This window comes from Anolis sagrei, chromosome 6 (genome assembly GCF_037176765.1).
Source record: "Anolis sagrei isolate rAnoSag1 chromosome 6, rAnoSag1.mat, whole genome shotgun sequence".
Classification (NCBI taxonomy): Eukaryota; Metazoa; Chordata; class Lepidosauria; order Squamata; family Dactyloidae; genus Anolis; species Anolis sagrei.
Genome location: NC_090026.1, coordinates 99,910,127 through 99,935,226, shown reverse-complemented (window position 1 = coordinate 99,935,226; position 25,100 = coordinate 99,910,127). Strand labels below are relative to the sequence as shown.

The 25,100-nt window shown below is 39.1% G+C and overlaps 2 protein-coding genes across 2 annotated transcripts; one reads left to right on the top strand and one right to left on the bottom strand.

The window, feature by feature from the left end:
- Nucleotides 1-349: 349 nt before the first annotated feature.
- On the top strand, nucleotides 350-19,334 carry MIOS (meiosis regulator for oocyte development). Its single transcript, XM_060782204.2, has 11 exons — nucleotides 350-500; nucleotides 4,409-5,788; nucleotides 6,569-6,667; nucleotides 8,414-8,671; nucleotides 9,909-10,078; nucleotides 11,773-11,838; nucleotides 12,750-12,908; nucleotides 13,316-13,468; nucleotides 14,856-15,060; nucleotides 15,698-15,827; nucleotides 17,312-19,334. The coding sequence occupies exons 2-11, from the start codon at nucleotides 4,492-4,494 to the stop codon at nucleotides 17,406-17,408; spliced, it is 2,634 nt and encodes an 877-aa protein (XP_060638187.2). The 5' UTR covers nucleotides 350-500; nucleotides 4,409-4,491; the 3' UTR covers nucleotides 17,409-19,334.
- On the bottom strand, nucleotides 19,140-25,097 carry LOC132778820 (replication protein A 14 kDa subunit-like). Its single transcript, XM_060782202.2, has 4 exons — nucleotides 24,832-25,097; nucleotides 22,636-22,710; nucleotides 21,061-21,169; nucleotides 19,140-19,805 (listed from the first exon to the last, which is right to left on the bottom strand). The coding sequence occupies exons 1-4, from the start codon at nucleotides 24,928-24,930 to the stop codon at nucleotides 19,732-19,734; spliced, it is 357 nt and encodes a 118-aa protein (XP_060638185.2). The 5' UTR covers nucleotides 24,931-25,097; the 3' UTR covers nucleotides 19,140-19,731.
- Nucleotides 25,098-25,100: the final 3 nt, after the last annotated feature.

The window sequence follows — 25,100 nt, the reverse complement described above, 5'->3', positions numbered from 1 at the left end:
TGTCATTTATTTTGCCAGGAAAAAAATTCGCATGTCCCCGCATGGGGAGCTGGAGCTGACAGAGGGAGCTCATCCGCGCTCTCCCTGGATTCGAACCTGCGGCCTATCGGGTCTTCAGTCCTGCCGGCACAAGGGTTTATTTAACCCACTGCGCCACCGGAGGATTCTATGTGGACAGAATTGCTCTGTCCATAAGGCAGAATCCCACTTGCAGCCACTTCCTGACTTCCTCCCCTCTGATCAGGGTGAGTCCTAGAGAAGACTTACTCTGATCAGAGAGGAGGAAGTCCCGCCCACCTCAAAGTCCTCAAAGTCACTTCTCTAGCCACGCCTTCCGGATGTAGTTGGGTTTGACGCCGGAAGTGGAAGCCTCTCTACAAGCTGGAGGCGCTGCCCTAGTGCCAGAGCTTTCCTAGATCTATGTCTGAGCCCTTGCCTGTCTCCCCAGACTGCTGTTGCTGCTTCACTCGAGGGTCGGAGTCCTGGAAAGGGGTCAAGGGGTGAGTCCCTCCCTTTCTCCCTTCCTCCCCCCAAACTCTTTTGTTTACTTTCTCCCCCCTCCTTCCCTCTCCTCTTTCTCTCTCCATCGCTCACCCCATTTCCCCAGTTTCTCTCTATTTCTCTCCCCAGTCTCTTGTTTCTTCGTCTATGTCTCCTTTTCTCTTTCCCTCCTTTCCCTCCTTTTCTCTTTCCCTCCTTTTCCTCACTTTTCCTCCTTCCCTCCTCTCCCCACCTCCCTATTATCCCCCTCTCTTTCTCCAATCTTTTTCTCTGGGTGTCATAAGGAAGAGAGAGCAGGCTTGTTTTTTGCTGCCCTGGAGACTAGGATTCAGAGCAGTTGGTTCAAATTACAGGAAAGCAGATTCCACCTGAACCTTAGGAAGAACTTCCTGCCCCTATGAGCTGTTAAACCAGGGGTCCACAAACTTTTGGACACAGTTTGAGGTCTGACCCTGAGAGTGCCTTGGACTGCGAGAAGATCCAACCAGTCCATCCTCCAGGAAATAAAGCCCGACTGCTCATTGGAGGGAAGGATACTAGAGACAAAGTTGAAGTACTTTGGCCACATCATGAGGAGACAGCAAAGCCTAGAGAAGACAATTATGCTGGGGAAAATGGAAGGTAAAAGGAAGAGGGGCCGACCAAGGGCAAGATGGATGGATGGCATCCTTGAAGTGACTGGACTGACCTTGAAGGAGCTGGGGGTGGTAACGGCCAACAGGGAGCTCTGGCGTGGGCTGGTCCATGAGGTCACGAATAGTCGGAGATGACTGAACGAATGAACAACATGAGGTCTGACCAAAGCAGAATAGAGTGGCACTCTGACTTCCCTTGATCTAGACCAGGGGTCCACAAACTTTTTAAACAGAGGGCCAGGTCACAGTCCCTCTAACTGTTGGAGGGCCGGATTATAATTTGGAAAAAAAAATGAATGAATTCCTATGCACACTGCATATATCTTATTTCTAGTGCAAAAAACCCACACTTAAAACAATACAGTAATTAAAAAGAAGAACAATTTCAACAAATATACAATTATTAGTATTTCAATGGGAAGTGTGGGCCTGCTTTTGGCTGATAATAGTAATAATAAACTTTATTTGTACCCCGCTCCATCTCCCCAATGGGGACTCGGTGCGGCTTACATGAGGCCAAGCTCAAAACAACAATTACATGAAATAAAACAAAACCGAAAACACAAATAATAAACAATAATAACACAATTGCATAAAACAAAAGACAACATAGCGATATAAAATTACAATAATCACAATAACATGGGCGAGCTACATGCATATATCTTATTTGCAGTGCAAAAAAACACTTAAAACAATACATTAATTAAAATGAAGAACAATTTCAACAAATATAAAATTATTAGTATTTCAACGGGAAGTGTGGGCCTACTTTTGGCTGATAATAATAATAATAATAATAATAATAGTAATAAACTTTATTTGTACCCCGCTCCATCTCCCCAATGGGGACTCGGTGCGGCTTACATGAGGCCAAGCCCAAAACAACATTTACATGAAATAAAGCAAAACCGAAAACGCAAATAATAAACAATAATAACGCAATTACATAAAACAAAAGACAACATAACAATATACAATTACAATAAACGCAATAACATGGGCGAGCTACATGTAATGGATAAAAGAAAACTGGGTAGAAACAGATTAAAAACTCAGGCGAGATAAACACAAGATAAACAAGGACAGATTATTTACGGAGGAGAGCTCGTTTCAGTGGAGGTCGTGAGAGACAGGATTGTTGTTATTGTTGTGTGTTTTCAAGTCATTTCAGACTTAAGCTGACCCTGAGCGAGGGCCGGGTAAATGACCTCGGAGGGCCGCTTCCAGCCCCCGGGCCTTAGTTGAAGGACCCCTGTGTTAAACAGTGGGACTCTTCTCTTCAGAGCATGGTGGAAGCTCCTTCCTTGGAAGCTTTTAAACAGATGGCCATCTGTCAGGGATACTTTATGCTTTTCCTGCATGGCAGGGGATGGGACTAGATAACCCATGTTGTCTTTCCCAACTCTATGATTCTTGTATTGTTGAAGGCTTTCATGGCTGGAATCACTGGGTTGTCGTGTGTTTTCCGGGCTGTATGGCCATTTTCCAGAAGCATTCTCTCCTGACGTTTCTCCTTCATCTATGGCAGGCATCCTCGGAGGTTGTGAGGTCTGTTGGAAACTAGGAAAATGGTTTTATATATCTGTGGAAGGTCCAGGGTGAGAGAAAGAACTCTTGTCTGTTTGAGGTAGGTGTGACTGTTTCAATTGGTCACCTTGATTAGCATTCGATGGCCTGACAGTTTTTAGGTGTGGCTTGCTACTGCCTGGGAAAATCCTTTGTTGAGAGGTGATTAGGACCTCACAACCTCTGAGGATGCCTATCACAGATACAGGCAAAACGTCAGGAGAGAATGCTTCTAGAACATGACCATACAGCCCAGAAAACTCACAACAACCCTCTATGATTCTTCCTTCCACCTTCTCTCCCTCTCCTCTCCTCTCAGTCTCCTTTGGGTGTGTGTGTGAACCTTCACAAAGTTTTCTAGACAATATATTTCAAAAGGGCAGGGAGGTACCTCCAGCTTCATCTAGGGCTGAGAAAGTGTGCCTCACCTAATGGGTTTTATTGACTGAATGGGGGATTGTAACCCAGGTCTCTTAGACTCTCAGCCAGAAACCTTGAGCAAATTGTCTTTCCCATTGCCATATGCACCATTTCTTCTGATTTGCCGGGGATAGTCCCAGCTGATCTTCTGTTGTCTCACTTCTTCTGTATTAAAAATGTCCCAGGCTGCATCATCACAGTGTAACAATAGCCTCAGTCCATTTTAGTTAGTTTTGCTGTCCTAGATGTATTGAAATCAATGGCACTTTAAAGCCCCTTCCACACAGCTGAATAAAATCCCAACATTATCTGCTTTGAACTGGAATATATGGTAGTGCGGACTCAGATAACCCAGTTCAAAGAAGATATTGTAGGATTTTCTGCCTTGATATTCTGGGTTATATGGCTGTGTGGAAGGGCCTTTAGTTTCTCCCCCTCTTTTCACCTTCCCTCTCATTTCGCTTTCCCTCTCCATCCTCAACTTTACTTCAGTCACTGCAAATTTTGGGTGCATCCACACTAGACTTAAACCAGTTTAGTGCCAGTTTAATTGTCCTGACTCAACGTTATGGAATCGTGGGAGTTGTATTTTGGCAGGCCCCAGCACTCTTTAGCAGGAAGGGCTTAGCACTTTGGGAAACTACAATTTCCATGATTCCCTAGCATTGAGCCATGGCTGTTTGAGTGATGTCAAACTGCATTCATTCTACAGTGTAGATGCATCCATAGTCCAGCACTCAAACATTTGCACACATTGGGTATCATTGTTGCAGCCTGTAGTCTCAGGGAAGGGTAGGTCAGTAGTCTCAAGTGCACTTGGCTTTATAGTGGAATCCAACTGCACCCCCCCCCCCCCATTTTTATTGATGGTCTAGTTGGATGGCTAAGTAGTCACATATGTATGAGAGAAATTCCACAAAAATATATGTGTGTGAAAAGATAATTGGATTAAATTTTAATTAATGTCCATACTGGCACCGAGTAAGGAGAAATCTGAAGGATTCAGAAAGGTCTTAATATAATTTGACAATTACAGTATATAAATGCTATGGCTCAATAGAATTCTAGGATTTGCAGTTTGGTGGGACACCAGCACTATTTGGCAGAGAAAACTAAAGTTAATTTAAAACAGCAACTCCTGTGATTCCATAAGCACTGGGCAATGACAGTTAAAGTGGTGTCAAACTGCATTATTTCTACAGAGTATATGCACCCTTCGAAGCTGGAAGTGTATTTGAGGTCTTGATATTAATATATTCTTATTTCCTTTCCTTTTTTCAAAGAAAGCACTGTCCATATGAATGATCCCAGCCCTGTCCTTCCAACACCTTTTTCAAGTCCTTGCATCCATTTGCCATAAGAAGATATGAGTGGCTCCAAACCTGACATTCTTTGGGCTCCACACCATGTGGATAGGTTTGTCGTGTGCGATTCAGAACTCAGTCTCTACCACATTGAATCTGCTGTAAGTTCAGAACTGAAAGCAGGGTCTCTGCGTTTATCTGAAGAAACAACTGCCACACTATTGTCTATCAATTCAGACACTCCATATCTGAAATGTGTAGCTTGGTATCCCAAGTACGACCCTGAATGTCTTCTAGCAGTTGGGCAGGCCAACGGCCGAGTTGTGCTTGCCAGTCTTGGCCAGGATCACAATTCAAAGTGCAAGGATTTGATAGGAAAAGAGTTTGTTCCTAAACATGCTCGACAATGTAACACACTTGCATGGAATCCATTGGACAGTAACTGGCTTGCTGCTGGCCTGGATAAACACCGGGCTGACTTTTCAGTACTGATCTGGGACATTAGTAGCAAATACACTCCAGAAACTCCAGTTAGCACTGAGAAAGTCAAGCTGTCGGCAGGAGATACTGAAGCAGGACTGGTTGTAACCAAACCACTTTATGAATTAGGACAGAACGATGCTTGCCTTTCTCTTTGTTGGCTTCCAAGGGATCAGAAACTCCTTTTGGCTGGAATGCACCGAAACCTGGCTATCTTTGACCTTCGGAATACAAGTCAGAAAATGTTTGTGAATACTAAGGCTGTTCAGGGGGTAACTGTTGATCCATTCTTCCATGATCGTGTCGCTTCCTTCTATGAAGGTCAAGTGGCCATATGGGACCTGAGAAAATTTGAAAAGCCTGTGTTAACCCTAATGGAACAACCCAAGCCTTTAACCAAAGTAGCATGGTGTCCTACCAGGACTGGACTACTGGCTACTTTAACCAGGGATAGTAATATTATCAAGCTCTATGATATGCAGCACACTCCAACGCCAATTGGGGACGAAACTGAACCTACAATCATTGAAAGAAGCGTGCAGCCTTGTGAACACTACATCGCTTCTTTCGCATGGCATCCTACAAATCAAAATCGCATGGTAGTTGTGACTCCCAACCGGACGATGTCTGACTTCACAGTGTTTGAAAGGATCTCTTTGGCATGGAGCCCAGTTACCTCTTTAACGTGGGCCTGCGGGAGGCATTTATATGAGTGCACAGAGGAAGGAGAGGGAAGTTCCTCAGAAAAAGACATTGCCACCAAAATGCGCCTAAGAGCTTTATCCAGGTATGGTCTTGACACGGAACAGGTCTGGAGAAACCATGTTCTGGCTGGAAATGAAGACCCACAGCTGAAGTCGCTTTGGTACACTCTGCACTATATCCTTTAAAATGGTGTTTGGTATACTAGAAGTGACCTGCAAAAAGGCAGTATTTTGTAGGGGTGGGAAATTATGTGTTTCAGTGCATTATTTGCTGCTGCTCAGAAATACCAGAGGTGAAGGAGAGGTGACAGATTTGGTTTTCCCTAAGCTACAGATTGGTTAAAGGGAAATGGGCAATCACCAAGAGTGAGCAAGAAAAGAAAAGTGTATTTGTGCATTCACAAAAACACGTGGTTATGTTGATCCTTTAATGTTGACAGTTGTGGTACTGAATGGAAAGACAAGCTAACAATAATGAAATGAGCAAGAAGAGCATCAAGGACATAGGGATTTGGTGCAGAATAGGATCATGTCAGGATACTTTTTCAGATTAGTAATTAAACTCCGCTAAATTGATAGCATTTCTTATGGGATACATAAATATTAATGTTGTTGGCATGTGCATTTTATTATGTTCAGCTTATGGCCTTATCCCTTAGACCGGCGATTCTCAACCTGTGGGTCCCCAGATGTTTTGGCCTTCAACTCCCAGAAATCGTAAAAGCTGGTAAACTGGCTGGGATTTCTGGGAGTTGTAGGCCAAAACAACTGGGGACCCACAGGTTGAGAACTAATGTCTTACTCCTGAAGAAACCAGCCATAACTGGTTTCTTCAGGAGCTCAGGCAGGCCAAATTAAGCGTCAAAATAGAAATCTCCAAAAGTGTGAATCCATTTGCACAACTGTAGCACTGCTATGTGTTAATAATGTACTATGGTTCCTATACCTGAAATACTTATGAAGCAGTATAATGATGATATGGATCAAAAATGCACAGGCAATAAAGGAACTTTAGTTTATGCTGGCATCAAATCCATTGTGAAAACATCTATGGGTAAGTATGTCTTGATTGATCTGCATTCTGAAATGTGGCAAGACTTTTAAATGGCTTTGCCCATCCTCTCTCTAATTATATTTATTTTTATGTTTTTATGTTTAGGTTTTATGTTCGATATAATTTTGATAGCTTATGTTTTATTTAATCTATAGATGTCATGTTATAAATAGTTTTTATATGTGAGGTTATTTTGTGCTAAAATGTTTGTATTTGTTGTTATACTGAGGCATTGAATGTTTGCAATTTTTTTTGTTTTCTGCCCTGAGTCTCCTTGGGGAGATAGGGCAGAATATAAAGTTGTTGTTGTTATTATTATTTGAAACACAACAAGATGAGTCCACAGCAGACACTCTGCTGGCTGTTGTATTGAATCACACGTCGGACGCTTCCCAAGTGTCTAGGACTGTGTGATGTATCGGCGAATAATGCGTGTAGATCCCAGTAAGGTGGCCTTCTGCAACTGGCAGATGGTAATTTTGTCAGCACCGATTGTGTTTAAGTGCAAGCCAAGGTCTTTAGGCACTGCACCCAGTGTGCCGATCACCATTGGGACCACCTTTACTGGTTTGTGCCAGAGTCTTTGCAGTTCGATTTTTAAATCCTCATATCGTGTCATCTTTTCTAGTTGTTTCTTTGCAATCCTGCTGTCACCTGGGATTATTATTATTATTATTATTATTATTAACCCTGGAGGTTTCGGAGGTAGGATTGAATGAGAACAATTATTGTGTAAATGCATATTTATATTACTATTTTAAAAAACTTTTTGTCCACCAAATTGTTGTCTATTAGTGCATTATCTGAACCACTGTTTAGTTCATATCATGCACTGATTGACCAGATAATACCTTGAGTTAACATTATAAATCTATTTATACCCAGATGCCTAAGAAATAATAAGATATTCCCTTCTCCCCCCCCCCCAAATGTTTTTAGGTAGCCCGCAACAGTGGGCCCAAATAAAAAAAGCACCCAGAAATGTTTAGTACGGTAACTTAAAACTCAATTTTTAGCAACATTTGTTCTCTTGTTAAGTAAACAAGGGTACATTTGCTGGAGTCTCAATTGGCTGCTTTATTTACTGTATAGGCCTAGTTTTTCAGATCCCTTTTTAGGCTGAAAAAGCTCCCCTTGGCTTATACTCTAGTCAAAGTTATTTATTATTTTACTCTGTTATTAGTATTATTTTTATTACATTTATTATTTTACTCTATTATTGGTATTACTACATTTACACTATTTTACTCTATTATTATTTTATTGCATTTATTTTACTCTATTATTATTACATTTATTATTTTACTTTATTATTATTGTAATTATTACATTTATTATTTTACTCTATTATTATTGGAAGGATACGTAAGCACATTTACATTGAAGGTGGTTAGAATAATGGTTTAATCAAAGTTGGTCAGTCTTATTTTAAATTACAGTTTTATGTAAACATTGAAAAACATTGAACCTACTGTTTCCTCAATTAATGTAATTTTATTGGTATCTGTTGTCAAAATTTTCCCAGGTTTTTTTGGTGATAAAATTAGGTGCCTCGGCTTATATTCGGGTCGGCTTATATTTGAGTATATACTGTATTTGTTTGTTTTGTTTTTAGTTACAGAACTTGCTAAAAGTAAGAGCAGACAGTGTTATTTTTAGTAAAATAAATACAAGGATCTAGTGTAGTACCTGTGGTTATGAATGTTAAAAGGTTTTTGCTTAAATAACCAGAAATATTTTCTTTAGGAACTACAGAGAATCTCAGACACAGCAGGAGTGGATCTGACAGGCAGTCAGATATTATTCAGTATCTGAGTGAGGAAAGGTCGTTGGCTTTGCAGCTTTGTGGGTGGATAAAGAAAGGCACAGTTTTGGATGTTGAACCCTTTCTACACTCCTTGGAACAAGAAGGAGACTGGGAGCGAGCTGCTGCTATAGCCCTGTTCAATTTGGACATCCGGCGAGCGATTCAGATACTGAACAAGGGAGCTTCTTCCGGGAAAGGTATCTGTTCTGATTCAATATTCCTTTTGAAGGATTTGATTCTTATTTAATTTTGTTTATATCTGCTCCTCTCTTGACTAATCATATATTAGCTTAAGCTTTTGAAGAGATTAGATTGAAATAAACCCTTCTATGCAAGCAATGCCTTCTGTTCGCAGAATGGCTTTTCTGTAGTTCTTCCAGACACAAAAGAATTAAATTTAATCCACCTACTATGGCACTATGCAATTTTGTTGGCAGAGCCGAAAGCTAGAGGCTTCTTGCCTTATGTCTCTGCTCTGTGTGGCCTTTCCATCTGACCTACAGACATTTTTCTAGGGAGATACACCTGGAAGCTACAAGGCGTAGAGCTTTTTCGACCTATGCTCCAATTCTGTGGAACTCATTGCCTCCATACATTAGAGCAATGTCGGAGCTGTGACTTTTTGTAAAGGCACTCAAGACTTGGCTGCTTGGTTGTGCATTTAAGTAATCAGATCTAATTTGCCAAATAGTCACTGTTGAATGTTTTTATGTTGAATGTTTTTATATTGTATAAATGCTTTTTTAGACTGTAAATCGCTCGGAGCACCTTGGTGGAGAGCGACTAATTAAGAAAGAAAAGTGAAATGAAGTCATTTTTCTCTTATCTGGACTCCAGAGCCAAAGATAAGAGTTTGATTACAACTGTCATATAGTTAATTGGATTCAGGGAAGCATTTGCATAATGGTTGAAAGTCATGAGCAATAAACCATAACCCATGATGCTGAGGAAAAATAGCTAAATCCCAAACTTAGTCAGTAACCGAACCATATAGATGGGTCCCACAATCCCGTTGCTTCACAGCTGAAGGGATCATAGTAATGTGAGCAATAAGACTAGGAAATCTGTAACACAACCACTTATTTTATGCCTTGTCAAGTCTTTTGATCAGCAAATGGTTAACATGAACAAAGTCTCAATGTATAAAATGTCCCATGCGGGTGTTGTTAGTTTTCTTTGTACAAAGAACTTGTCTTGGCAAGAGGATTCGTTATGAACTTGACGTAGTTCCACTACCCTTTTTATTTGTTTGTTTTCCTTCATAAAATTGATGTTTGCTTTTATCTAGTATTCTTTGACTCCTAAATTGGAGAATATGATGAATTCTTAAGTCATTGGAAATAAAAGGCCAGCTGTAGTTCCAAAATGCACTCCCGAAGTAGCCAGGTGGAATTTAGAGTTGATTAATGTGCTGTTGTTGTTCCTGCAATATAGGTGATCTAAATCTCAATGTCGTGGCCATGGCGCTATCAGGCTATACTGATGAAAAGAACTCCTTGTGGAGGGAGATGTGTAGCACTCTAAGGTTACAGCTCAACAACCCTTACCTGTGTGCCATGTTTGCTTTTCTTACAAGTGAATCCGGTTCTTATGATGGGGTTTTGGTAAGCTATTGTTAATTAGGTATAATCTCCTTTGATAAAATATGTGTAATAGCAAATCTGTGGGGCTTACATAACTTGGAAACTTGATCTGAAAATTCATGTGCTAAAGATCTTTGTGGTTTAGGCAACCTTGAAGAAGCAACAATAAATTGTAGTAATGTTGTAGAAACAGAAAGAAAAAAGTTGAGCTTACAAACAGTGCTTTAAAGCTAAAGAGCTTATCTATATGATATATGAAATATGTATGCCTTGATCTTAGAATCAGAGAGTTGGAAGAGACCACATGGGCCATCTAGTCCAACCCCCTGCCATGCAGGGAAAGCACAATCAAAGGACTCCTGACAGATGGCCATTCAGCTTTTGTTTTAAAGCCTCCAAAGAAGGAGTCTCCACTAGACTCCGAGGAAGAGAATTCCACTGCTGAACAGCTCTTACAATCAGGAAGTTCTTCCTAGTGTTCAGGTGGACTCTCCTTTCCTATAATTTGAACCCATTCCTCTGAGTCCTATTCTCCAGGGCAACAGAAAACAAGACTGCTCCCTCTTCCTTATGACATCCTTTCATTTATGTAAACATGGTGATCATGTCTCCTCTCCACCTTCTCTTCTGCAGGTGAAACATATCTAGCTCTTTAAGATGCTTCTCATTGGGCATGGTCACTAGACCTTTGATTATTTTAGTTGCCCCCCTCTGGACATTTTCCCGCTTGTCAATATCTCTCTTGAATTGTGATGTCCAGAATTGGACACAGTTGAGGTCTGACCAAAGCAGAATAGAAAGGTGTTGTGACTTCCCTTGATGTAGATACTATACTCCTTTTGATGTAGCTCAAGATCCCATTTGTTTTTTTAGCTGCTGCATCACATTGTTGGTTTGTGTTCAATTTGTGCCTTTGATTTTTAAAATTTGATGAAGGTGAATTTTAATTAATTTTACAAAATCAATAGAAAATGAATTAAAATTTAGAATTTAGCCCCCCCCCCCCCAAAAAAAAAAAAAACCCTACAGTAAGTCAAAACAAGCAAACAAAAGGACACAGGAATCTAGGTAATAAAGTCAGCAAATGCTAGGCTGAGATAGTAAATGTTTACAGAGCTGAAACACTGTTAAGATTGGCATGTGGATGGGAATTCCAGAAAATGACTACCACAATGGAGATACTGAGGCTATGTTTGCTACGGTGGTATGATTTCCCTTGGATCAAGGTGGTCAGAGTGGGGCCTGCTGCTTGCATGCATCCCTTAGGATCCTCCCAAAGCATCCTCTTAAAAAAATTTTTTTTTACCTGAACCCTGTCAAAACAGCTGCCCCCCTCAAGCCCTCCCACATACCTTCTGAAGATTTAAAAAAATGATTGAAACCCAAGCCGCTAGATATCATTTCTGATCACAACAAGTGCACTAGCATAGCTCACAAAGGGATGTAGGAGTGAAATCTGACCCTGTGTAGTTGCCCATTCTGCCTTAGACAAATAGTTACCCCTCAATCTGACAAACCGGTCCTGAAAGTTGTGAAGAAATGCTGAAAAACCAGACTGAACAGATACAGTTTACCAAGAAGCTAGAAAGAAAGGAAAGTGGCTTTCACAGGATGACTTAGATCACATGATGACTTAGACCAAAAATCAGAATTGTGATGATGGTGTGTTTTTTTTTTTTTAAAAAATCTAATGCTAACATTTTACATTTTTTCAGTATGAAAGTAATGTAGCTGTCCGAGATAGAGTGGCATTTGCTTGCAAATTTCTGACTGATGCCCAGGTGAGATATTCAGATGTCATCTTTTCCCATTTTATTCTTTGGGGGGTTTTTTTTTGGGGGGGGGGGGCAGGCAGCAAGGATGTACACTGGTTTGGCATATACTAAGTGTAACAACTACCATCCCTAAGCAGAATATGCATTTGGTACAAGAGCTAATTTCATTATTTTGAGATCTTTTGCCCTGTAAAAAGGCATGTTATGGTGACGAATACAAATTACAGTAGAGAACTAGAGGTGGTAGCCCCTCCCACAGGCTACTCATAAGAGGAGAGTGGGCGGGGCTAACCAGCAGAAATGTTTGATAAGATCTGTAGAAGGTTCCGAAGCTGTCTACGCAGGCACAGAAATTACCATATGTGCGATTCACAGGGACCACGATGGGAAACTTTGGTTTGTGATTCCCATGAGCCCAAGCTAGCAGAACCTGTTGTGGGAATTAGTCAAACCTTGGTCTCCACAGATGCCACGGCCCACATATTGTACATTCTTAATGTCCAGAATTTTAAATAAGTGACATCATTTTACTATGCCATTATATATAATGGAACTTAGCATCTGGGAATTTTAGTATACATGAGGACCAAACCCAAGTGGATACCAAAGGCCTACCCCTTTATGTACTGTGAGCCCGAGAGCACCTCTGCTCCAGATCAATACAAATGAAACATCATGGGTGGACTTTTATGAAGTTGTTACTTTAAAATGACATCTAGTTTCGTTTGGTATTCTGTTGAAAATATTTGAAGACTGAGCAAAAGAGAAAGATCATATTTCACATGTTTCCAAACACTGATAAGTTAATGTAGCCATCATGGTTTTGATGTCACAATGTCCCTTTTCTCTGTTGTTTTGGTGTATGGAATTCCAGGATAAAAGCCAGAATGTGGTAGTTTATCCCCTTTTTTCTATAGTTGAATAGATTCATTGAAAAATTAACAAATGAAATGAAAGAGGCTGGAAACCTTGAAGGGATCCTACTAACAGGACTCACCAAGGATGGAGTGGACTTAATGGAAAGTTATGTCGACAGGACAGGAGATGTTCAGACAGCAAGCTACTGTATGCTACAGGTTTGTATCTTTCTTTGAAGCTATCAGTCCTTAGCAACATGCAGTATGAAGGCCCTACATGATGGGTCCTTTATGTAAAATCAGACTGGCCAACGTCCTGTTTTTATGATACACGATTCTACTACTTACTGCACATAATGAAGCATTTGCAACATCATTTTGGGGTTTTCTCCCATAAAACATATATTTCTAAATATTCATGCTGGGAGAAGTTACAAATGAATAGGTCTAGAAAATAACTTAGAAGTAAAGCTCTTCTCACTGAAAACTATATACCAGGTCCCATTTTATTCCTGTTCTTGGCAAAAATAACAAAAATGAAATGGGAACCAGCATAGCACTTCATCGTAATACCCTCTTCTACTTGTGCATCTCTTTTCTTGATTGCTGCACTTCTGCCTTTTTAGGGTTCTCCTTCTGATATACTTAAAGATGAACGGGTTCAATATTGGATTGAAAACTACCGAAATCTCTTAGATGCATGGAGGTTTTGGCATAAACGGGCAGAATTCGACATCCACCGAAGTAAGCTGGATCCCAGTTCAAAACCTTTAGCACAAGTAAGTGGTTTTTAAATCTTCTCTTAATGTGTCATCAGTAATTCCAGACAATGCATAGAAAGAGACATTTGTTGTTCAACACTTATCGGTTTCATAATTCAAAGTTGTTTGCTTAACCTTCAATGTAACAAAAAGGACATCTTATTGATTTTTTCCCAGTCTTGTTCTCAGTTGCTAGTACTGATTATTATCCAAAGCTGAGTAACTGTCACCTCAAAATACCATTCTAAGGACATCTTGCAACAGGGATTTGGTAATAAAAACATAAAATCCAGTTGTATGTGGCATATTTCCCCTTGCCACTACTGATACTTATATCAAGCAGGGCCTTTTTTAAAAATAGTCTTTTTTTTCATAAAATCTAAAGTTTAAAAAGGGCACTTAATTGCACTAGAAGATAGAATAAAGTGCTTCTGATATATTTTATACAGGTTTGGTCAAGATCAAGGATTATTACTCATTCATTGAAGGCACACTGGAATAGCCAAGTTTTCAGACTCTTCCTAAAGACTGCCAGGGTAGACTGCCTAATTTCTCAGGGGGGCAAGTTCCAGAGCTGAGGGGCCACCACGGAGAAGGCCCTCTCCGGAAGATTGAAGGGATCGTGTAGGTTCATAAAAGGAAAAGCTTTCTGAACATCATCTAATGGCTATCTTAGACATTTACACTAATCTATTGTGGAGTTTTTACAGTGGACACTGCAGAAGATGTGTCAGCAGTACTTCATAAAAAGGGAAAATAACCTGTTTAACAAGCCTTGGAAATGCTGGTTTGTTATCAGCAAATGTTTGATTTTATACCAATATTATATATGCTATTTGCACAATCCCTTGCCCTTTTATAGTTGGCCACATCCATTTTGTAATCTTGACCATTGGTTTGTTGAACCTTGCCTGATGGAGCTCCAATACAATTGGTTTAAAAAAAAACATATAGTGTGTTTTAGGAGAATTTTTGTATTTTATGGTGGTTGTATTTTTTGTTATTTTTGTTAAATTAGGTTGTTTTATATTGCCTAATGTACTTGTCTCAATGTAATTTGTCTGTATGGTTTTCTTTTTGGTAAATGAATGCTTGCCTTATATGTTGGAAACAACCCTGAGTTCCTTCCGGGGGGGGGGGGGGGGGTAGGGTGGTATACAAATAAAGATGATGATAGTTATCCAGGAGTCACATAAAAGGGATCCCGAATGAAAAAGTTTAATAAGCCCTGCTTTAGAAGACTTCCAAAGCCTTTCCATAGTCAATGGGAATAGGAAGTCTTTAATACAGTAGCCAAGGAAAAGTATTTGTGAATTAATTACTGATCTGTTTTGTACATGTATGAACATTATGTTTGCATTATTTATAAGTTACAAAGGAGCTCATGTATATTTCTGTCCCGAAGGTTTTTGTAAGTTGCAACTTTTGCGGAAAATCCATCTCCTACAGCTGCTCAAGCATTCCCCACCAAGGCCGAGGCTTCAGTCAATATGGTGTCAGTGGATCCCCAACCAAATCGAAAGTCACAAGCTGCCCTGGTTGCCGCAAACCTCTTCCTCGCTGTGCTCTTTGTCTAATAAATATGGGCACCCCAGTTTCTAGCTGCCCAGGTATGGCTCACATTTTATTAAATTCATCTTAACACATAAGTTTGTGTGTTTTCTTCCACCTACTTCCCTTATACCTATCTGCTTATTCATAGTAATGTCTGCAGGAAACTGAACTGGCACAGAGAGCAGGTACTTTAGGCTGTAAGTGTGAACACCTGACCAAGTAACAAGGATCTTGCAATTCTTAGAACAACTTCGAAATGTAGTTGAAGATCATGAAAAGGAAACATGTAGATAATAGTTAAAATCAAAAGAGCTACTTCACGTGTGGTCCTAAAGATTTAGTCTACCTTGGAAATAGTATGACTTGTTTGGCCTTAAATTGGTGTGCATAGAAATGCAAAAACCACTTTTAAATGTATTTACCAAAAACTAGTACTACAGTTCTTGAAATATAGTTAACTTGCCACTAATAATATTTCCTTTAATTTTTTAAAACACTGCAAAAATAATCTCCAGTGTGGAAACTAGATAATTACTTTTTAGCTGAAAAGATTGACTTCTAGAATGTTTTCTTGTGTCTTAATTATTTAATATTAGACCTCTGTTTTCCTAACCCGACAGTTTCTTCTAATTCCGAACCACCATTATATTTACTAGTGTAAAAGCAAATAAATTGAAATATCCTTTTATACAGGAGGATCTAAGTCAGATGAAAAGGTGGATCTCAGCAAGGACAAGAAATTAGCTCAATTCAACAACTGGTTTACTTGGTGTCACAACTGTAGGCATGGTGGTCATGCTGGACACATGCTTAGCTGGTTCAGGTAAGGAAACAATGATCAATTTGTTGCATAAATTATTTTATTTCGGCGGCCATATGTTAGGAATTGCTAATTGTAATAATAATGGTTTTAATACATTAAATGAAAATTTACTGTTACTTTTCAAAATCTTATATGATTTTCTTTGTAAAATTAAGGCATTACCTTAAAGGGGGAAAATCATATATTGTATAACATCACTAATGCATTGAATGGGCCACAGAATGACATATTTTAAGAAGAAAACAAATGTAGTTGATATCATTTTTCTTGAGTTCACTGTTGCAAAAAACACAGTCCCTCCTGCAAATGCAGTCATAATTTTCCACAAGCTCAGAATATCAGATAGGAATCTTGTTAGGTCCAAGGGCCACAATCCAAAGAGCTCCCTTACATATCTCCAACATTTTATATGAAATCTTTAGGGACAGCTACCTTTTGAGCAGCAGACAACTGTCCCATATCACAACCGGGTCCCTTTGTTTGCCAGGGAGAACACTGGCCTGTCAGTATTCTGTCTACAACATTGTGAACCTGCTACAGTTTCCATGCACTTTTGAAAGGCAGTCTCACACACTTTAAAGTCAATTTGTTGTCGATCCACTCCTTTGGGCTTGACACAAATCTACCATTTGTCAAAATAGGATCTTGTGCTATTTTTTTCTATTTCTGGCCAAATAGCTTAAATTTGTATAATATTTTGACTTTGATCTTTTAGCAATTAAATTTTGTGGCAGTGACGTTGCTAGTTCTTGTGATAGTGCATTATAGTCCAAATTGGATTTAATCGTGGCATGTGGCACCATAGCCAGATCTGACATTGTTTGAAATGGGCACAACTGGTGCACTGGTTTTAACTGTGAAAATGGATTCCTGGCCATTGCTGAAACCTGGGCATCCAGGCTCACAGCAGAGTCCAGGAGAACACCCATAGAGCAGCGCTTCCACCTCTGCCGGGCAAGCATTGCTAGGGTGCAATTTCTTTTTACAACAAAATAACACACTGTGGAAGCTTAAAGCATATATTTTGCTTAAAGTTTATCTCCAAAAAGCTGCATTTTAAGAATCTGTCTTACTCTAGCTGTAGCAGAGAAAAAAGGCTCTGTAGATATTGGATGTAACATTGAGATCAATTGACATTTTTATCTAATGTGGTCAGGATCAAAGGGGAATGCAGAATGTTACATAAAATAACACATTGCATTATCTGTAGGTGTGTATTTTCCTTTACTTCCATTTTAGTTGTAGAGCCTAAATATTTTTGTCTTTAAATGAGACTTTAAGAGAGAGATTACTTATTCCACATGATTTGCATCGTGTTCTGCTCCTTCTTACCCATGTCAAAATGTTTTATTCTTCTTTTACATAAAAAGGTACATCCAAATTCCTTTATACTGTTTAGATAAAATTCTGTGGTGGGTTGAAAAGGTATGATTTTCTTTTTAAACTTCCAAACAAATTGAGTAATACTTTCCTTCCCTTTCTAGGGATCACACTGAATGCCCTGTTTCTGCATGTTCATGTAAATGTATGCAGCTGGATACCACTGGGAACCTCATCCCAGCTGAGATGGTCCAGCCATAAAATGCCAGTGCATTTCAGAACTGGAGTTCTTTAGATCCATATCTGTCACAATTGAAACAGGCACCACTTACTATTTTCCAAGAACTGAGAAATAAATTATTTAACATATAAGCAATTTTGTGTGGATGGTTCTGATGTGGTTTCCACGAGCATGTCCTACTGGATGGAGTCTCCAGCTGTGTCATGTGGACTGTGTTCAGTGGGTTATTCTGAAGAAACTCATTTTTGAAGTATTTATAGAGGACTTCATTGAAATAGAAAACACTCACAAGGAGACATTAAGCATCACACTGTTCCAGATCTCAAAGCTTCCATCTCAGAAATCTTAATGTTTTGGAGTGTTCTGTGGACATTACAAACTTTTTTTAACAAATGTCTTGAGTTGTGCTGGCCATTTGTTACGGGCAATTTTTTGTCAGCCTTTTCTTGCTTAGAGATATAACACAATAGAGTTCTTGTGTAAAGTTTGCTCACCCTGCAGGGTGACATTCCTAAGACAATCTATGAGTGAATTAAGGCATTGTGTTAATTTGTATGAATTATGAGGTTCCTGTTTGAATGAGTAAAAGTTCCTAATGAAAAGTTAATGGATTTCACAGTGACCAGAAATACCCAGGATTTTAAAAAATTGGGGCTAGCCTATAAAATATAGGCTAGCCCCAGTGATATGCACCAAAAAGGAAATTTGATTTAATCAATGTGATCAAACATAACATTTGGATTAAAATAGTTCAAAGTCCTGACTAGAATAGAGATGTTGAATTAACTGCTGATTAGCAAATTGTATGGCAAAATATGAACTAGTGTAGTAACTATACTGTTTGTTACTCTTTCATTTATTTTCTGCTGTTAATTACCAACAAACCAAACAAAATATTGAAACCTTCAACGAATAACTAGAAACTTGAATTTCTTTTGAACCTTTTCAGTGCAATGTAGTAATCATTTGGGATGTGTTTTGGCTGCTTACCTGACAATCTTGTATTTTTCGTTTTAAATGTAAGGGCCTGGATCCAAAGAACCATGTGCAACAATCAGTATATATACTTGGACATTCCTAATCCTTTTCCCTGGTGCTTCATTGAAAGTTACTTTTGGGGGGTGGGAATACCCAGCATTTGAAAAACCAGAGCTTATTCTAAAACATTGCAGTAATGGGAACAGGGTGAAATAAAAGAATCAGACTGAAATATCCACATGCAAACAACTTATATTTGTACACAGGACACTTTGGATCCAAGCGACTGTTTCTACACAGACATTGTTTTTTAAAGGGAAAGCATAATTAAAACATTTATTTTTTGTACTCAGGTGTGCTGGCCTTTATTGATTGCCTCACTTAAAGGCAATTTCTGGTCAGAATTATATTTTTACTGTTAATCTGTATAGAGATGCATATCACAGAAGTCAATTTGAAATAACTTTTGTAACGTTGACAAAGATTAGCTGTTCCAATTAATTTCTAGATTAATTTTAAGCTCTTGAAAGCAATATAGACTTTATTTTTCTATCCTTGCTTTCAGAGTATTAAGAGCATGGATATTTAGTTTTCTTCCTTTCTGTAAAAAATAGTGATATGCAAATATGAATTGTTAAGGTGTACAAAAGTATTTGTAAAATAAAAGAAGCCAGTTTTGACTCAAGCAATGCCTACGCTTACTTCAGCAGACTACAACTGCACATACATGTCTTTTGAGTAGAATGGCTCTGATAAAAATGAAGTGCATAGAATTTCTGTACAAAAAGTTTAATATTCTACATGAGTATTGAAAGGTTAAATAGCTGCACTGCACATATAGTTTCTAATTTAGCCAGTGGTCAAATATTTGGTCAGCTGTATGTTTCTGTAGTTTGAAAGGTTGAAACCACTTGTTAAAACCACCTGATTCTATGCTCAAAACAATAAAAAGTTTAGTTTGCTTCACAGTTTTGATGACTGTTATTCCATATGCCTCAAGCAACACAGGATGGTATTATGATAGCTGCTATATGAAGAGGTCCGGCGAACTGATAACGGCTGCCTTGAATCATTAGAATCTTGAGAGCCCAGTATCAGTGCAGTCAATCAGATATTAAATATACATCTATTGAGAAGTTTTTGCCTTTTATCAGAGATGTGCGTTTTTCTCCATCACTACTGCACCATTGTTTAGATCCATTGGCAGAGACAAAAAAAACCCAATCCAGAAAAAATTGTGAACCATATCATATGCATGTAAGGTTGCCCCAAGTGAATTTTTAAGACAACTTGTTTTCAAATGAGATTATTGGGTACTTTTCTTCATTGAGTATAGAACTGTCCCATTTCTTATTTTGTTAGGCATCAGTCAGAACCAAAAGGATAGTATTCAGGAAAGTCATGAATAATTTTCAGAGCTTCATTATATAGCGCAAGATCTGAAAGAGGGAGCAGAAAAATAAATTTACTACTGCAAATAGAAATACATTGCATATAGGTGCCACAATACTAATTACGTAACTCTGGTAAGGATTTGCTTTCAGTAATATGGCTAAGTCTCTACGGGAAGACAATGACCAGAAACTCAACTAGCCCAGATTTCAAAAGGTACCTATAATAGCATTTTCACAACATTTTAAAAAATGTGACTGGGAAAACTTAGTTCTGAGACCTATAATTAATTTTGTACATTAGAAGAAACAGCTTGTCTCACTCAACATATTTAAGGATTGTCTTTATTGAACCAACAGATTTGAGAAACTGGTATTCAACTATGAAGCTGCTGCTATGATTATATCTTCCACTCTTGTTTCAATACTTAAAGCTCTTGTGTATAAAGGCATTATACTGAATTTGAAAGTCCATATTTATATTTTAATTCTAATACAATGTGCTCACACATCTCTTCACAGCAAAATCAAAACACATTTCCATAAGAATAAGTTTTACAAAAGATGGTGTCAAAGTAGGAGTTTACTAAAAAAAGTGAAAAGTTTATTCAAAGCAACCAGATTTTGGTGAAGAAAATCTGTACTTTGTCTTTTGAACTGTTGATTTTGTGAAGTCCAGTAAGTTGGTAAAAACAAATTGCTCAGATATCTTAAAGGTACCAGAAATAGTCTGATCTTGGAAGCTATAAAGGTAAAGGTTTCCCCTGACATTAAGGCTAGTCGTGTCCAACTCTGAGGGGTGGTGCTCATCTTCATTTTGAAGCCAGCGTTGTCCGTAGACACCTCCAAGGCCATGTGGCCAGTATGACTGCATGGAGCACAGTTACCTTCCCAAAGAAGCGACACCTATTCACATTTGCATGTTTTCGAACTGCTAGGTTGGCAGAAGCTGGTCCTAACAGCGGGAGCTCACTGTGTTCTCTGGATTCGAACCACCAACCTTTCAATCAGCAAGTTCAGCAACTCAGTGATTTAACCTGCTGCTCCACCAGGGGGCCTAAGCTAAGCAGGAGACAAATGAATACCAGGTGCCAGAAGAAGGAATTCCAGAAGAAGGAATTAGCAAAACTATCTTTTGAATATTCATTGCCTTAAAAAACCCTTAAGAAATTCATGAGATTACCATAATTGAACAGACAATTTGTAGGCACACACACACATGCACACACTTCTTAATCAAAAGTACAGGCGTCACTAAAAAAAAGCATAGTTTGCAAAATCGGAAGCTACGTAATTCACTTACCAAATGTACTTTTATCATCTTTAAATTGAGTGTATGTTGCACACAAAATGTTTACTTGCTTTGTTACTCTTCCTATTACTTCAATGACTCCAGAAATCTCTTCTTCTAGCTGCCAAAGCAAATAAAATAATTAATGCCATTTATTTGGAGTTTTCGAGTCACCAACATCCCACCATATCTATTTTCTCAGCTGTGTTGTCCATTCTATGTCAAAGTGTAAAAGTTACTGTAAATCAACATAATTAATGTCTTACTTGCACAAAAACAGACTGAAAATACTCTTTATAATTTCTTTTTTATGCTTAACATCCAAATACAAAACATTTTAAGATGTGCTTGATTCTTAAGATCTGCTTAATTCTCCGGAAGTTAGGGGAAGACTTTTTTTAAAGATGAAGGCAGAATAGATTTAAGATTTCTAATTGGACACAATGACATGGAAAACATGTATTCTATCTTGCTGAAAAACAGTCACAGATCATCTAAATGACTTCTCTCAGATACCAGATCAAAACTCATTTCTGATAAGCATCTGGACAACCCCCTCTACATTGTTTCATTCATTTCTATTTAAATTAAATTTACAACCCCATTTTTCTCCCAATAAGAGATCTAAATCAGCGGGCATTCGGGTTAAATTACTAAAAAAATTAAAACAATAAAAGCCTGTGAAAAAGACCAACTAACATTCAAAGGCTTGGGTAAACCAAAAGGTCTTTGCCTACTGATGAGACTACAGCAGAGAAAGGGTTGATGTTGCTTTTCATGGGAGGGAAGACCAAAAGCTCCTACTGAGAAAGTTCTCTTTTGTGACTTATTCAAATATGCCTGTGGGGCTGAAGGAACCTTAATCTCAGGCAGACTCAAATTATGCCGTTCCATTTCAACCATCCAGTTCTCAGTTGGACACTACTCATCTTCTGTTTTTCTTAAAATTTCATATAACCTGATAGTGCTATTGCAATTAACTTGAGTGGCAGCACATTTATCCATAGTCCTTGGAGGAAATAACTGGCAATTTAAATGCAAATGCCCTGAAGGGAAAAATCATACTGATTGCATTATTTAGATGATGAGATGGGTATTAACAATGAGAATCAAGGCATTGTTCAACAACAATAAAATGCTTCTGGTGGAGCTTGTAGGTGAATACATTTGGTTAAGTCCCAATCTGCATATTATGTCAGTGCCACAATTAACCATTCATTTCTTTGTGTCAGAGAATAAATCTTGTGGGTTTGGAGGCATCTATACTCCAGAATTAAGGCAGTTTGACACCACTTCAGCTGCCATGGCATCTTGGGATTTGTAGTTTGGTGAAGTCTTTAGCAGAAAATGTTAAAGATCTTGTAAAACTACAACTCCAAATATTCAACAGAATTTAGTGGTGCAAACTTCACTCATTAAACAGTGTAGATATACACTTCGTCTCATGAACGAATCAGCTAGACCAGTAGTAAAAAGACTGGCCATAATATTCTACTTTCATAATTAACATCCAGATACAATTAGTACACACACCCCAATTCCTGCAAGCTATGAATAGAAGACCTCCCAAAGGAAACTCAGACTTACAGGCATGTTCATCTCTATGGTTGCAGTTTTCCCTTCTCCATCAGCCAGAAAGAAGTATTTCCCTGATGGGTGGATCTACAAAGATTTTTTTTTTAAATTCAGTTTCAGGATAATCTTACCTCAGCATACAAAAGGTTTTTTAATCAACCCTGAACATGAGACAAGACATTCTATACACATATAGAGGCTTCTGTCCATCTGTTTTCTCCCTTCTTCAGGTCAGAGGCATTGCAATGTCTCCATGGCAACCACCTGGCAAAGATGGTCAGGCTCTGTTTACGGCTCCTTCTTTCCTTCCTTCCTCCATTTCCCACATATACCTTGTTTACCTTTATTTTGTTTTTTTCCTTCTTCCCTTGCTTTCCCTTACATGCCTTCCCACACCTGCTTGCTTTCTTTCCGTTCTCTTCCCTCCTATTTGTCTCTTCCTTCGTCTTGTCTTTCTTTCCTTTCAGCTTGAGCGGCTGAGGGGGAAAAGGAAGGGGCCTGAGGCTGTTAGGAATTGTGGGAGTGGAAGTCCAAAACACCTGGAGGGAGGGCCCGAGTTTGCCTATGCCTGGTATGGCCCCTTCCACACAGATGAATAAAATCCCACATTATCTGCCTTTAACTGAAATATATTTATTTATTTATGACCTTTATATGCCGCCCTTCTCACTCTGAAGGGAACTCAGAGCGGCTTACAAGATATCATACAATATGTTCTATTATTAGCATAGTACAATATCTGTATTAAATATTACTATATTGTACTATACCATTATATCGTAATATTATTAGTAATATTACATGTAATATAAATATATAATTACAATATCATATTATTAGTAGCATTATATTGCATTACATTTATATATATATATATATATATATATATATATATATGCTCTGTGCATAATAATCAAAGAGCATTCTGAACTCCACCAACAATGGAATTGAACCAAAATTGGCACACAGGACTCCCCTGACCAACAGAAAACACTAGAAAGGTTTGGTGGGCATTGACCTTGGGTTTTGTAGTTGTAGTTCACCTACATCTAAAGAGCACTGTGGACTCAAACAATGATGGATCTCGACCAAACTTGGCACGAATACTCAATATGCCCAAATATAAACACAGATGGAGTTTGGGGGAAATAGACCTTGACATTTGGGAGTTGTAGTTACTGGGATTTATAGTTCACCTACAATCAAGGAGCATTCCGAACACCACCAATGACAGAATTAGGGCAAACTTCCCACACAGAACCCTTATGACCAACAGAAAATACTGTGTTTTCTGGTAGTCTTTGGTGACCCTTCTAACACCCTCTCGCAACACCCTGCAGGGGTCCCAAACCCCAGGTTGACAAATGCTGCTTTAAGGCCATCCAGTCCAACTCCCTTCACCAGGGCAAGAAAACATAATCAAAGCCCTCCTGATAAAGGGCCGTCCAGCCATTCACACACACACACATTTATGTATATGACAGATGCAGTATCATAGATTTGAAAGGGACTCCTAAAGAAGGGCAATGATATGTTCCATGTTCCAGAGCAGGCAAACCAGACAATCTCCACATCAACACTGGCAAAGAAACAGCAAGAAATATTGTTTACCCACAAGCATCAAGACATTACATATATTAGAAACCAACACTTTCTCATTACTTTATTTCCCAGATCACCATACTGGGCCACACCAACGCGTGGCAGGGGACCGCTAGTATGTATATACAATATGTTATATTACATTATATTATTAGGAGACAAGGTGGAACTATCCCCTGGTCAATGTATTGTCGAAGGCTTTCATGGCTGGAATCACTAGGTTCTTGTGGGGTTTTTTTGGGCTATACAGCCATGTTCTAGAGGCATTTCTCCTGACGTTTCGCCTGCATCTATGGCAAGCATCCTCAGAGGTAGTGAGGTCTGTTGGAATTAGGACAATGGGTTTATATATTTGTGGGGGAAAAAACCACAAGAACCTATCCCCTGGTCCCTTCTCTCTCCACTCTGGCCCAGAGTGTGGACTCAGTATGGCTGTGTGGACTCAGATAACCCAGTTCAAAGCAGATATTGTGGGATTTTCCGCCTTGATATTCTGAGTTATATGGCTGTGTAGTCCAGATCCATCACAGCACAAAGAAACCAACATACATACATGACTGCATCTGTCCATACATTCTGAGGCCTCCCACCCTGCCCCTTCCTTACCTTCTCCAGCCGTCCCACGAAACAAACGGGCTTCCCAATGGATTGCGCCAACTGACTGGTGGCCACGCGAACCCGGGGCCCGTCCAGCACCTCCGCCATTATCAGAACCTTTCCCAAGTTTTTATCAACAAGCCCTCTTGGCGGGAAACATCTCCTTCCGTTTTCAAGCCGCGCGGGCCAGTTACCACGGCAACTGCGGACGCGTGCAACCTTCAACGTTGTAGGCCAGCCTCCGCCGTGACGTCATTTCCGAGTGAGTTGCGCATGCG